Source organism: Pseudorasbora parva, chromosome 5 (assembly GCF_024679245.1).
Source record: "Pseudorasbora parva isolate DD20220531a chromosome 5, ASM2467924v1, whole genome shotgun sequence".
In the NCBI taxonomy this organism is placed as follows: domain Eukaryota; kingdom Metazoa; phylum Chordata; class Actinopteri; order Cypriniformes; family Gobionidae; genus Pseudorasbora; species Pseudorasbora parva.
This window is the reverse complement of record NC_090176.1, coordinates 41,945,245-41,960,701: the sequence shown is the minus strand read 5'-3', so window position 1 is coordinate 41,960,701 and position 15,457 is coordinate 41,945,245. Positions and strand designations below refer to the sequence as shown.

The following is a 15,457-nucleotide window of genomic DNA, read 5'->3' as shown; positions in this document are numbered from 1 at the left end:
AGAAGGCTGCTGTCCTTCTCCTTAGATTTTATTGCAAGGTCTCAAGTCAAGCAATCTGCCAGGACGAGCAATCCAACCTATCTTTAGCCACTGCGAGCAAGTGAATGGAGAGCCTGACTTATCTTCACTGCTGTCATCAAGGCTGCCAGTATTTTTAGGGGACAGCAGCAGCTGCAAAAGCATTTAACAGTCTTCTACGAACAATAACACTAGGGGTGTCTCAGGACTAAACGCCACAGAGATTGTGGGACTGGTGAAGCGTTCAAAGGAAAGCTGTCTGATAAGGCTAAAACCATCTTAAAAGGGTGCAAAATGGGCAGGTGACACTGACTAGATGTTAATGAGGAGAATATACCGCAACAAACTTACCGAAGTGGAAAAGGATTATTCTGTTAAAAAAAAGGAAAAAAAACTACAGCTGGAAGTGAGGGCCAGTGAAGCAGGAGAAGCTGTTTGCAGCGGAATGTATATTGACAGTTGTCTCTGAGGACTGGAGAGAGGTAGGATATGTTAATGTTACAAAGTGCAGTTTCCCTGAGGTCAAAGGTCAGTCTTATTAAATTAGGAGCACAGCCAGGAGGTTAATCTCCTTTTAAAGTCCTAAGGGAAAATATTGTTGATGTTATACATTTAAATCTTTACCAGTTACCAGTTTAAACCAAATACCAGTTGGAGATTCATTAAGAGAATTTGCTTTTACTTTCTTTTTGTTATGTGTTCCTCCATGTTGATTACATTGAGGAACTTCTGAACACCTGTTTTCTTAAGACAATATACAGTATGCAGTCAATACACAGAATTGGTGTCTAAAGCTCTTCAATCATAGGGAGATTCTTATAACGTAGTTTGTGTTGCATATATCTTGTTTGTTGTCTTGTTTGTAGCATAGCAAACCTCTATGCGTAGTGTGATGAATATCTAGCAGACGTTTAAGGTACTGAGGAGGATACTTATACCCAGATCATTTTCCTTAAGTTAGCTGTGCGTCATAGATTCCCAAGACTAGCGATTCATGTGTTGTGCCATCCGAAAACAGATAAACCTGTCCTGACTAATAAACATCCCCCTGTACTCCACATAAGCCAAACTTGCAGTGTGATTGAAATTGAGAAGCCACACATTAAAAACGAATCAAATGAGGGAATATTAAGCGGTGATCTGGATTACTTCATATGCAACAGAGGAAGATATCACTTAATACTACATAGCAAGTGTTTTTTTCCTGAAACGAATGACAAACAAACTAATTTTGACAATGACATTTAACAGCTAAATTCGTCACTGCATTTGCTTAAAGGGGTGTGAGAGGCATAGCATATTTTGACTGAGAGGTCCCTATGGGGTGTGTCCTGTGTGAGTGTGTGAGACCTGTGTTGTATGTGCACGCGTGTTCTGTGGTGCGCTTTGTGATACCTGACACATGCCCCCTTACAGGTCTTTATTTAGGGCAGACTATATAAAGCACTTTCCCATTGAAATACAGCACCAGCTGTGTTAGTTATGTGTTGTGGTCGCTATTGCAATAGGGATAAAAGATGGTTCACCTCTAGAGCTCATCTCTCACAAGGCATAATTTCTAAGAAAGTTCTGGGCATTAAGTACTCTGGTGTAATAGTATCCTTTCACTCTGGGGAGAGCCCACACTATCGAATCCCACTAGCGCACATGCCAACACCCTAACTCAGTCGGTATACTTTAGCAGATTGTTGAAGATTTGAAAAATAGCTAAAGCAATGAAGTTAAAAAAGTTTATCTGAGAAAATATAAGAGAAGTACAATTAACACAAAATTATTGCTATGACAGGTCAAGTTAGGTGTACATTTTTGAAAAGTTGATCCAACACAGATATATCTCTTTTGTAAATGATTGTCAGATCCAGTGTCAATTATAATTCTGCTTAAAAAAAATTAATAATAATGCAATTTATATCATATCAAACTAATTATATTTACCTGTAGTGAGTTGTGACATTGGAAGAGGTGTTTCCATGTTGGCAAAAAGAAGTAAATCAGAGCTTTCAAATGAATTTGTTATAAACAACAGAGCTTAACATTTAGTAAAGCTAATGCAGTTTGATTTAGACAAGTAATGTGTACATTTTAATTTGTTAGATACAAGGCTTCCCAGGTGCAGTTGAAGGCAGTATTATGCAATAAACAAAGTAACATAAAATGACTTACGTTAAATGATTTCCTGTTTGACTACTGTATTTAGATATTGGTGGCCTCTAGACTTGTTATTTGATAAGACTGTTTACCAAGGTTTAGTGGAATTCAAACGTGAAGAATTGACTTTATCTGACCATCTCCAAGGCCTATAAATGTTAAGATTTAAAGGATTTTTTCACTTTAAAATTAAAATTAGCCCATGATTTACTTACCATCAAGCCATTCTAACTGTATATGACTTCCTTCTTTCTGAGGAACACAATCAGAATTCTAAGCTTTATAATGGCAGTGAAGGGGGCCGATGAGTTTGAAGCTCAATAAAGTGCATCCGTCCATCCTAAACATACTCCACACGGCTCTGAGGGTTAATAAAGGCCTTCTGAAATGAATTCATGGGTTTTTATTAGAAAAATATCCATATTTAAAACTTTACAAAGTAAAATATTTAGCCTCTGCCAGACCACCTTCCATATTCAACTTATGAAGAAAGTGTAACACCTCTTGCAGTTCAAAACACAGTTACCGGTACCCTTTTTTCGTAATATGGAATGTGGTCTGGCAGAAGCTAAATATTTTATTTTATAAGGTTTTAAATATGGATATTTTTTATGATGGATAGATTAGCTTTTTTGAGCTTTAAACTCGTGGGTCCCCTTCACTGCCATTATGAAGTGTGGAAGCATCAGGATTTTATTAAATATAATTCTGATTGTGTTTATTAGAGAGAAGAATGCCATTTACACCGTTAGGATGGCTTGAGGGTGAGTAAATCACGGGGTAATTTTCATTTTAAAGTGAGCTAATTCTTTAAGACCTTTAAAAAAATCTCAAAACTATCAAACAAGTTACAAAATGCTCTTCTTTATATTCAAATTCAGTACTGTTTGCTACCTCAATTCAAATGAAGGATTTGAACTGGAAATTAAAAGATTTTGATTTTCTATTTCTATATTAGATTTTAAATGGTCCATTACCCTGGTAATGCATGTAGTATTATAATGTTTGAAACAGCTGGTTATTTTCAAATAATATATTAAATGTTTTTTTTTATGATTTAGAGTCTTACTTGATAAACAACTGGACAACAAAAAAATTCAGAGTAATAAAGAGACTGAATGCCTGTAGCCTGTCAATCTGAGTGGAGGTTGGCAAGTGAGCAGGGATGGATGTGTTTGGTGGAGCCCCACGGTTCCTGGCCTACCCTCGTCCTGTGGTCGTACAGAGTGGCACAGATGCAGTCCTGAAATGCCAGATTGGTGGGGATCCCAGACCAGCAGTTATATGGGAGAGAAACAATGAGAAGATTCACCCAGAGGGCAGATACCGGGTGTTTGAGGATGGCAATGTCTACAACCTTATTATAACTTCTGTGACAATGGAGGACAGTGGACAATACATCTGTAAGGCCAAGAACTCCATTGGAGAGACTTACGCAGCAGCCACTTTGAAAGTAGAAGGTGAAGCACAGGAGATGGAATTTCGGGAGGAAAACAAGCCACGCTTCCTCATCAAGCCCCTCTCAACTAGGGTTGGACGAGGAGAGGATGCAATGTTTTCCTGTAAGCTGTGGGGAAACCCTAGACCAGAAGTCATGTGGGAGAAGGATGGCAAGAAGTTGAATGAGATTTTCGAGAGCACACATTTCACCATCAGCTATCAGGACGGAGGGTGGTTCCAGCTAAAAATTTTCAAGACCAGAGCACCAGATGGAGGGGTGTACACATGTAAGGCTAGGAATGAATTTGGAGAGAGTCTGGCTGGGGCTGTGCTATTGGTGGATGCCGGACCAGGACACGAAGATGAAGGGAACCGTAACGGATACACTAATGGCCACTGGAAAGCACATCAGGGAAAACAGAGAAGTGGTAGGCAAGTTGCAACAAGGCTGAAAGATGACCCACTACCAAACTCAGCCAAAGTGAAAATGTTTGCAGTGACAGAAGGGAAACATGCAAAGTTTCGTTGCTATGTAACCGGGAAGCCAAAACCAGAAATATTATGGAGGAAAGATGGGAGACTTATCTTGTCTGGGAGACGGTATCTCTTGTATGAAGACAGAGAGGGTTACTTCACACTTAAAGTTCTTTACTGCAAACAACAGGACAATGGAGTTTATGTCTGTTCTGCTTCAAACACTGCAGGGCAAACCCTGAGTGCTGTACACCTTATCGTCAAAGGTAAGAGTTATCTCATTTGAAATATGATAGATGCAGTACAACACGAATCCAATACGATTGTATGGTTTTACCATACCATAATTTTTACTATATATTTAACATTATACAGTATATATTAGTTTGACACACTCTTTATATGGCCTGCACAATTAAGGAGACAGTTGCCATCTGTTGTGTTGAGTATTTGGTTCCCTAATCAACAGTACATTTTATGATGATTCAGTTGTAGGAAATGCATCATGGGAGCTTTAAAATTACCTGACCAGGCCAAACTCATTAGCATGAAATAGATTCCAGCCAGTCCTATATCTGCAAAGTCACTTCAGCTTTGAAAGGCCTGAGGTGATAGAAATCTCTGGAGGCAAGCTCATATTTCTCACATGGACCATCAAACAGTCAAAACTGATTGCTTTGCATGACCATATTGTATAAGACAACACCATAAAGCTCATCAAGGCTAAAATAAAGGTATGACTACTAATGCAACCACGAAACAGGATGAAAAAAAAAACATTAATAATATCAGGGATATAGTTTCAAATCTTAAAGTAATATTCCATGTGTTTCCAGTATAAATCGTGTTATTTATTTTTATTTTATTTAGTTAGACTTTTCCAAAGACTTTTATAAAGCATACATTTTCATAAATGTTATATTGAATATAAGCTTAACTGCACTGGCAGATTTTTTATTTACGTATATCATTGAACTACACAAAATACCCTCATTTTACAGATTACATTTATCTGAAAACTAGTCTAAATATCTTAAGAGTGGTTGCATCAAGAATTTTTAGATATTTAAAAACTGGAAAATTAGACAAAATGCAGTACAGTGCAAACATTGGTTTCCAAAATGTAATATATTAATTAAAAAAGTAACAATTTCTGATTACAGATTACTTTAAAGCCACTATTAAGCAACTAGACTACTTTACATTTTCATGCATGAAAATCCATGCTGATCGAGGCTAGTGTTGTTCTCAAAGATTATCCAGCATAGTCATGCATTTCACCAGCAAAAAATGCTTTTTGACCAGCATGGTTTGTCTGGTGAAGTTGTTTTATCAAGGTAGTCTTGCTGTCTAAGCATGTTAAAAAGCATGATGGGGACACCAGCACATCAGTATCCAAAACACAACATTTGCTGGTCATTGTCAGTGGGGTCGGTATTTGATAATTTGTAAATGCATCATGTATCTCTGAGATAATGCAGATCTATTCTTTTTGGGTCCTTTCCGTTTGTAACAGAGCCACCTGTTCGATTTAAGCAACCACTAAATGACTTGCAAGTATGGGAGAGAGACTTGGCTGTTCTTGAGTGTGAAGTTCCTGAGGACTCTGTTCCAATCACATGGTACTTAGAAGACAGACGACTACAGCCTGGAGCCAAATATGGGATGGAAGAGTGGGGGACAAAGCGCCGTCTGACCATTCGTGATATTGGAGTTGATGACGATGGGATTTATTTATGCGAGATGGCTGATGGGGGTAGAAGCATTGCAGAGGTAGCAGTCAAAGGTAAAACAAAAAAATCATATTTACACTATATTGCCAAAAGTATTGGGACACCCCTCCAAATCATTGAATTCTGATATTTCAATCACTTCCATGGCCACATGTATATAAAATCGAGCAACTTGGCATGCTTTTAGAAACAATTGTAAAAGAATGGGTCACTCTCAGGAGCTCAGTGAATTCAAGCATGGTACCATGATAGGTTGCCACCTGTGCAATAAGTACATTTGTGAAATTTCCTCACTAATAAATATTGCATGGTTAACTGGTCAACTGTTAGTGGTATTATAATAAAGTGGTAGCAATTGGGACCAATAGCAACTCAGACACTAAATGGCAAGCCACGTAAAATCTGACCTGAGGTGCACAGTGCGCAGAAGTCGCCAACTTTTTCAGAGTCAGTGGCTACAGACCTACAAACTTTGTGTGGCCTGCAGATTGGCTCAAGAACAGTGCATAGAGAGCCATGGCAGTTTCCATGGCAGAGCAGCTGTATCCAAGCTTTACATCATCAAGTGCAATGCAAGTGCAGTGGTGTAAAGCACAACGTGACTCTAGAGCAGTGGAGATGTGCTCTCTGGAGTGACGAATCACACTTCTGGCAATCTGATGGCCGAGTCTGGGTTTGGTGGTTGCCAGGAGAATGGGACTTGCCTGACAGTATTGTGCCAAGTGGAAAGTTTGTCCTCACAAATGCGCTTAAGGAATAATGGTCAAAAATTCCCATAAAAACACTCCTAAACCTTGTGGAAAGCCTTCCCAGAAGAGTTGAAAATATTATAGCAGCAAGGGGTGGGCCAACTTCATTTAAACCCCTACATTAAGAATGGGATGTCATTAAAGTGCATATGCATGTAGGTTTCCCAAAACATTTTGGCAATATAGTGTATTTGCCATCATCTATCTGGGAAAACAAATTAAGCCGATTAGCATTTGCAGTTGTACAACTTAAGAGACTTCAATCAAATGTAAACGTACTCTCTTGTAGGCACTATAGTAAGAAAGCTGCCACGAAAAGTTGATGTTCTAGAGGGGGAAAATGCAGCTTTCTGTGTGGAGGTGGAGGAGGAGGAAATGGACATTCATTGGTACAAAGATGGAACAGAGCTAAGGGAGACCCATCAGACCATTCTCAAATCTTTTGGAAGGACACACATTTTGGTCTTTGTAAACACCACGCCACAAGACTCTGGTTTGGTCATGTTCTATGTGGGTAGATCAAAAACTTCATCTCAGTTACGGGTGAAAGGTATGACAACTCTTGTTCAGAATTATTAATATGTAAACACTTATATTACAGAATGTCCAAATGTTTTCACTTTAAAGTAACCTCTTCTTCTTTTCTACTAATTTCAGCGGCAAGGCACTGTCCACCAAGCTCTCCTATCGGGGTACAGATAAACACAGAACGGGCAAATGCAGCTCTTCTTTCCTGGTTTCCTGCACAAGACTCAAGAAAGAATCCACCTTCAGGGTATATAATTGAGAGACAAGAGGTTGGCTCACAAGAATGGCTGCAATGCTTGACCACAGACTCTGCAACCTCAGTGGAGATTCTTGGGGACAGTGTTCCATGCGAGGCAGACTACAGATTTCGGATATGCAGTGTCAACAAATATGGAAGGAGTGGAAATGTAGAGTTCCCTCGAGCAGTTCATCTTGGTAAGCTCCTTTATAAGGCAGTCCATTGTATGCATAAAAATAAAAGCACTAACAAACCTAATTCCTAAAATTTCTAGTTCCAGTTGCCAGAATCCAAGCACCTTTACAAGATGCTTTAGTACCAGAGGGCCAGGATGCCTGCTTTACCATTGAGCTCTCTGCGTCAGTTATAGGCACTTGGTTTCTAAATGGAAATCAGCTTCAAGACGATGAACGTTTTTCCATTAGGCGTTCACGTACACACCAATCCCTACGTATTCGTGGGGTACGAGACACAGACAATGGAGCAGAGATCACCTTCATTGCCTACGGAATTCGAGATTCTGCTGCTTTGTATATACAAGGTGAATATTTAACTTTGATTTCTTTGGATTGATATATATTCATGAGGATATTAACAGTTGTTGTGTTGCACTGGCTTTTCCTCTTAATCAGCTCCACTGGTAAAATTCACTCCACTTTCTGAAATGGATCGAAACAAATTTGTGGAGGTTGGCAACCCTATAGTACTTTACTGTGAGCTGTCAGACCCTGAGGCTCCAGTCCGTTGGTATAAGAATGGTGTTGAACTTCAATCAATAGAAGGTCTGCATATCCAATCAGAAGGTACAATGAGGAGGATCGTCATCCAATCAGCGGATTTCTCCCACTCAGGAGTGTACAGCTGCGACGCTATTGATGACGTCATCAGGTTTAATGTGGAGGTTGAGGGTGAGTCATTTTTGTTCTTATTTCTCCTTACTTCAAAGTTGTTAACCAGCTTCATAATGTTGACATGTCTTAAATTGTCATTCCTATGACTCAAAATCAAATGAATATGTCCAATAAAAAAATCTTGCACTTGCAAGTCTCTAAAGTTTACTAAATACTGCTGAATGAAAACACATATAGCTCCACCAGTGAGGTTCTCAGTTCCTCCGGAGGGTGAGAGGAACAAATCCATTGAAGCAGGCTCAGCGATAGCACTGAAATGTGAGCTCTCAGATCCACTGGCCCATGTCTCCTGGTACAAAGATGGTGCAAAACTTCTGCCACAAAGTGGACTAGACTTCAAATCCGAGGGCATTAAGAGGGAACTCTTTGTCCAATCAGCTGAATTTTACCACTCAGGGGTGTATAGCTGCAAGACAAGGGGTGATGCAGTCCACTTCAATGTGGATGTTAAAGGTGATTTATATTTTTACATTTTCATTTTGCCAGACAACTAACAAATGGCAAGACAATGGCAATGTTGATTAAGACTGTACAGATGTCCAAATTAATTTCAATTTAAATGTAAAAAAATGACTATTCAAATCATGAAATGGGACTTAAAACACTCTAAAATATCCATAGCCCCACCTGTGAGGTTCTCAGCTGTCCCAGAGGTTAAGAGGAGACAGTGCATTGAACCAGGCTGCCCCATTATTCTGCAGTGCGAGATTTCAGACTCTACTGCACAGGTCCAGTGGTACAAAGATGGGGATCAGCTCCTTGTAAAATCTGGAGTAGACATCAAATCAGACGACTGCATGAGAACACTCAGTATTCAGTCAGCACGCCCATCTCATGCCGGTGTGTACAGCTGCTCAACAAAGGATGATGTCATCAAGTTTCATGTGGAGATAAGAGGTGATTTGCCATCTTTATTCCTGACTTACAAATTAACAGCATGTCTTCTTGCAATTATGCCACTTACAATCACTGCTTTCTGTGTTGTGCTTATGTCACATTCTTTAGTAATGTTTCAAAGACTTTATGTTGTACAATACCTCTGTCTCAATTTTTTTTTTGCTTAAGTTTTATACTTTTGGATTATCTTTTCAGTCATTATGTTCTTGTATATTCAGTTGATAAATTACATGTTATCTTAAAGCAGTATGTCCTTTAATCTGGGTCATTTCTTGTAATTCTTGATGATTCTGAACCATCATCTGTAGCTGCAGCAGTGAGATTCTCAGCTGTTCCTGAAGCTGAGAAGAATATATGCGCTGAAGCTGGTGGCCACTTTGAACTCCGCTGTAAGGTCTCAGATCCTACAGTCCATGTCCGTTGGTTCCACAACAATACACAGCTCCAGCCAGAGAATGGTTTGGATATTCAGTCAGAGGGAGATGCAAGAACACTGGTAGTCAATCCAGCTGAGCCAAGTCATTCTGGATTGTACAGCTGTGAAACATCTGACGACTCTGTCCAGTTCACTGTGGATATCAAAGGTGAATAGTGATTTTTTGAGAAAATTATACATCCAGTAACACATTTGCAAAACTAGATGCACACTAACATTCAAGCTTTTTTGTTGTCTGCGTCTCCTTAGCATTGCTGTTATGGACATGCCTCTCACCATGCATCCAATTTATGGGCAGTGATGTGATACAGATATTACGTTTTGCATTTCTTTATTGAACTTGCTTCTTGGCAGATGGTCTGAGAAATCACAGATTAGGCAGTCTAGATAACTTTTTAATGAAGGATATTAATTCTGTATATTCTTTAACAATGCAACGGATCACCTTTAGACCCATCGGTGATGTTCTCAACATTGCCAGACACTGTGAAGAACCAGATGGTTGAAGCAGACTACTCTACTGATATGCACGGTGAGATCTCAGATCCAAATGCCAAGGTGTGTTGTTACAAGGATGGTGTAGAGCTCGTCTCAAAAAGTCAGCCTCATATCAAATTGGAGAGTACCAGGAGAACGTTAGCTGTCAAGAAAGCAGAGCCTTCTAACTCTGGATGGTACGACTGTGTGAGAACGGGTGATGTCATCCAGTTTAATGTACAAGACCAAGGTGATTTTCAAATATTTGCTTCTAATCTTCTTAATGTTTTTTGTGTGACAACTAACAATTGTGTGCTTTACGTAGCTTTTCTATTCTCTTTAAATGTATTCTGACTATGTTACTTGTTTATGCCCTTGGCTTCAGTGGCCATAATTGGTTCTGTCTTTCTGCGTTTTGAAAACTAGTCACTTACACTGAATAAAGCATTCCTCTGTCAATGGTCATCCGTAGTGCCATCACCAACATTTTTGGCTGATCCTGAAGTTGAGATGACCAAATGGAGTGAAGAAATGAAGCCTCCTGCACAGCATTATGAGATCTCAGATCCCACTCCATATGTCAGCCAGACCAAAGATGAGGAGGTTGTGCTTCCTCAGTCTGAACCTGCAGCTGAATTGGAACTTGAATCTAAATCTGAATTTGATCCTGAAAATCACTCAGATGCATCCAGAGGAACTTTAATCATCCACTCACCTGAGGCTTCTCTTTGTGAAGTAAACAGCCCAAAGACACCAGATGATCCCATCCAGTTTGAAATGGACCAAGGTGGTTTGCCACTTATTTGTACGCCATTCTGAATTAGGAACATTGACATGACTGAAGCAAGTCAGTTATTGTTTTCTTTGTGGCTTTCCTAACAGCAGAACTGTCTCACTATGAGGTGTTCAGTGGTGAGAACTATGCTGACTCTGCCCAGTGCACTGTGGATATAAAAGGTGATATAATGCTACCTCAACCCAAGCACTTAACCCAGCACCTCTGTGCCACTAACAAGGGCGGTTTTAACTATCCAATGGCTCTTCCTGGAGATGCTGGTCCCCTGCATCTTGGTTACCTACCCAAAATAGCTCCTAAAACTAATCCATGCTATCATGTCTTTATCCAACATCAAAGTTGGTCTGCAAACCCTTCTTCCAAACTAACACTCATTCTATAGACTTACAAATCTTCATTCTTCATTGAAGCACATTTCATTTAAACGTATACTGTACACCATCATCATTTGCTTGAGTCATCTTGTTCATGCTCCATTCTGAATCATCATCAGTATTGTGTTGACTGTATTATAGAGAACCAGAATACAGAATGAATGAATGGATGAGTGAATGCAAGTTGGTGATCTGACTTCTTGTGTAATCATGTTTTGTTTTTAATATGTGTTATAACCAATGTGTTTGAATTGTTTTTAGACCGCTATGTGATACGGTCATCTCTCTTACATTTTTACAATCTTGAAATAATCTTAAAAATTAACCAATCAATAAAACTGCATCTTTAAAAGCTTTTCTGATTACGAAGACAGAAAAGTACTTCAACTTTTCCTTGTGTAAACCATTCAACTATAGAAGAGTTCCTGAGAAGATCAGGAAGTGAGGCTGAGATCAAATCTGAAAAAGAGAACAAACTCACAGCGGAAAAATCTGGAGAAGGGACCAAAGTGTCCATTCCAGCAACTTTCAGACTGACTGAAGAGGAACCAGAGCCACAACCAATGCTACAACCACAGTTAAAAGCAATGCTGCAACCAATTCTAAAACCACAGTTACAACCAATGCTACAACCACGGATACAACCAGGGCTACAACCACAACTGCAACCTCAGCTACAACAGTTGCAACCACAATTGCAACCAATGAACCAGACCAGTACTTCAATTTCCGAAGATGAAGGCTCAAATCATATTACAACACATGAGAGTGACATGGATCAAGATGTCTTAGCTTTTAAGGTGGATGTTGAAGGTGATTTAAATAGTTAGCTCCATCATTCTGCAAATAATGATGAGAGCAAAATATATGCCATTGGCATTTACCACCTAACAACCAATTAACGTCATTCGTCTTTTTGGATCCATTTACTGAATTTAAAAACAAAACAAAAAAACAGCACTGTTCTATAATGTAGCTGCATTTCATTATTCACTAGTAAAATTCATCACCAAATGTTGTTATTTATCTAACAAAGATCATCTCACTAAAAAAAATGCTATTGTATCATCTCAAATCTAACTTCTAGTAGAAAGAACAACATTTTGATATAGGTAATAAAAAACACTAAGATACAAACCTATAGTAAGCCATTTTAGCTTAGTTAACTTAAAGTATTCAATGTAATGTGTCATAATTGTAATACATGTCTTTTTTCATATAACTTGAAATATCCCTAGCTTCGTGGACAAATTGCTCGCCAATTTGTGGAATGGATGAGAGCTTGCCCATTGATGCAGACTGTTCCAGTGTACTGCTAACTGAGAGCTCTGACTATGCAACTCAAGAAAAAAATATATCCTGCCAACAGAATGAAGCAACGGTGATATTCAATAAACCTACAAAACAGAAAGAGCTCATCCAGTCATCAAATATGTGTCTACAAGAAGCACATGTTCACACCAAGGATGAATTTGTTTATCGAGAGGAACTGAAAGGTGATTTAAAGCTATGTTTAACACAGCATTAATCAACAAAAGCAACTAACTTTGTCTGGCTTTTTGCTTAAATGTTCTGTGCCCAAATCGATCCAAATTTATTCACTTATACTCTTGATAGATAACTCATAAAACATTGCTTTGTCCCCTCAAAACTGAAGAACCTGGTAATAAAGAAGAATCATTTACGCAACTACTTGACACTGAAGTTGTCAGACCTATTGAAGGTGATACTCCAGTTCATGAAGGAATACAATTTTACTCTGAAAATGGACATGTTCTTGAAATGGAGGAAGGTGTACGAAGACTGATTGCTCCAGCCACTGACTTGGGTCAATCAAAGGATGATGACATAATATTTAAGGTGGATGTCAAAGGTGATTTTAAACTAGTCACACTGCTACATAATTAGTTCCAGTCATTCAAGCATAAAAAAAATAAAAAAAATCTAACAATAGATCTTTTTTTTTTTTTTTACCATATCGAAGTAGTAATTGATACTCGTAAAAACTTTAATGTAGTATACCCTCTTATTTTTCTTGTGGCTATGAAGCAAAATATATATATTTTTCTCTGTCATGCATGTTACATGTCAATGAGAAAAACATTTATTTTTAATATGACCTGTTTAGTTTAAACTATCTGCTTACATTAAAACATATTAAATTAAACCCCCTTAGCTACATCTTTGCAAACTTCAGCTATTCGTGAGACTGAAAGGAGCGAGTCAAATGATGAAACAGGCATTGCTATTTTGTCACGACCTGTGGAATCAAGCACAATGGCAGAGATGTGCTGGTACAAGGAAGGTGAGGACCTCCAACAATGTGATGTTATCACCCAATCTGAGGAAACTCTTATTGTCAAAACATCTGAGCCGTCTCACTCCGGTGAACATGCTTGTGAGACAAATGATGTCACCGTCCAGTTGGCAGTGGACCTACCAGGTGATTCATCAGTCATCTACGCCAGCTCAATCCATCCGATTACCAAACTAACCACTTCAATCATGCAACTGTCACTAACTTTGTAGAATCTTTTGTTCAAATACATGCCAGACTAATAGGTTGTTGTAAGATGTTGCACCGCTACTGAACATCAGTAAAGAAATGACTTTCTATCCAAGATAGTTTTCCCATTGACATTTCCCTTTTATACAGTAATTGTCTCCTTCAGATATCTATTTGAAAATTATCCTGTTGATATATTACTAATAATAATATATAACAAGCATTTTATGGTATACTGAGGAAATTACAGTACCATCACTAACAAATGTACAAAGGAAAAGGCCTGATTCGTATATAGGTAACAAAACTAAATTTGTTTTAAGATTGTTTGTCTTTTGTTTGTTTTTCATGTTTTGTCTTCATTGTTAAATATCTGTAACTTTCCATGTTGTCCTTTACTCTTGCGCTACTAATCTTTCATCTTATATTCTGAAGTTTGAGTATGTCTGTTTTCTGTGTTGTATTTTCATTTTATTGATCATTACAGTTAATCTTCAGCATATTCTTGAAGTCATGTTCATGCCAAACAGGCTGAATGATTGTCAAATAGTTTGGCTCATTCTTAAGAATCAAATTGAGAAAAACTATAAATTTAAATGTATGTTTTATACAAAGACAAAATATAAAAGTAAATGTGTCTGTACAAAATTGTCTGTAGCTCCTCCAGTGATGTTGTCCAGTGTCCATGAGGCTCAACGGACCAAATGCATTGAGTCAGGAAGATCCTTTAATCTGCAATGCGAAGTCTCAGACCCTGATGCGCAAGTTTGGTGGTACAAAGATGGGAATGAGGTGCTTCCTCAAGATGGTATTGTCACTGCGAAAGAGGGAGCAATGAGAACACTCTCTGTGCAAACTGCTGAATTCTGTCACAGCGGGACATACAGCTGCCAGACAAATAATGATGCCATCACATTCCATGTGGAAATCAAAGGTGATTTGATGCTTTCTATCATGAAGACACCACATGAGATGTGTGTTAATCAAGTCAAGCAATCTTCTGAATTAAACCATAGAAAGTGGTTATTCAGAAGCAGAAGGGAAATAGTTTGGCCTTTAACCCTCAAAAGCAGCTTGACATATTAACTAATCACTCAACCACACGCATTTATAAATAGAAGAAAAACAACATAATGGCCAGTCATTTTCCAGTAAATCATGCAGTTCTTTCTCTATGCCATTCACAACTTTGTAGCTCCATCACTGAAGTTAATCCCAATTTCAGAAGTGGAGAAGAACAAGTCCACCAAAGTAGACTCACCAATTGCTCTGAAATCTGAGCTACCAGACGCAACCGCTCAGGTGCTCTGGTGTAAAGATGGTAGAGAGCTGGCCCCAAACCCTTTCCAAACAGATGGAAATATGAGGAAACTTACTGTTCAATCAGCAAAACTGTCTGATACTGGAAACTACACCTGTCATGTTCCAGGTGATACCCTATCATTCAAGGTGGACGTTCAAGGTGATTTTCACAACACTACCACATAAATTAACTATTAAAATTATATGCTTTGTATTCTTTCATGGCCCTATATACTCTATATATTCCTTACATTTCTAATAACTTGCTATCTGAAAAAATGTCATCACCTATAACATCTTTTACCATCTATTTAAACCCTGCTTCTCTCACTTCTTGATAACTGGACAAATCCTGTTACTAACCCATCTGCAGGTTAAGACTGCTTAAATGTTTTTCAACAGATTTGTACTTTTTTCACAAATTGATTTG

General features: G+C 38.5%; 1 protein-coding gene across 3 annotated transcripts in view; it reads left to right on the top strand.

The window, feature by feature from the left end:
* Positions 1–225: 225 nt before the first annotated feature.
* Positions 226–15,457, top strand: part of obsl1b (obscurin like cytoskeletal adaptor 1b) — a 39,096-nt gene continuing 23,864 nt past the window's right edge. The window contains exons 1-15 of one of the 3 annotated variants that reach the window (XM_067444384.1): positions 226–500; positions 3,228–4,346; positions 5,597–5,866; positions 6,852–7,112; positions 7,220–7,525; positions 7,603–7,869; positions 7,961–8,236; positions 8,417–8,692; positions 8,861–9,136; positions 9,445–9,720; positions 10,024–10,299; positions 10,522–10,836; positions 10,932–11,006; positions 14,384–14,659; positions 14,921–15,187. In XM_067444384.1, coding sequence (XP_067300485.1) covers positions 3,332–4,346; positions 5,597–5,866; positions 6,852–7,112; positions 7,220–7,525; positions 7,603–7,869; positions 7,961–8,236; positions 8,417–8,692; positions 8,861–9,136; positions 9,445–9,720; positions 10,024–10,299; positions 10,522–10,836; positions 10,932–11,006; positions 14,384–14,659; positions 14,921–15,187 — 4,432 coding nt within the window. In that variant the 5' untranslated portion in view covers positions 226–500; positions 3,228–3,331. The remainder of the gene's footprint in view (positions 501–3,227; positions 4,347–5,596; positions 5,867–6,851; positions 7,113–7,219; positions 7,526–7,602; positions 7,870–7,960; positions 8,237–8,416; positions 8,693–8,860; positions 9,137–9,444; positions 9,721–10,023; positions 10,300–10,521; positions 10,837–10,931; positions 11,007–14,383; positions 14,660–14,920; positions 15,188–15,457) is intronic. The other 2 variants (XM_067444385.1, XM_067444386.1) reach the window with 2 other exon arrangements.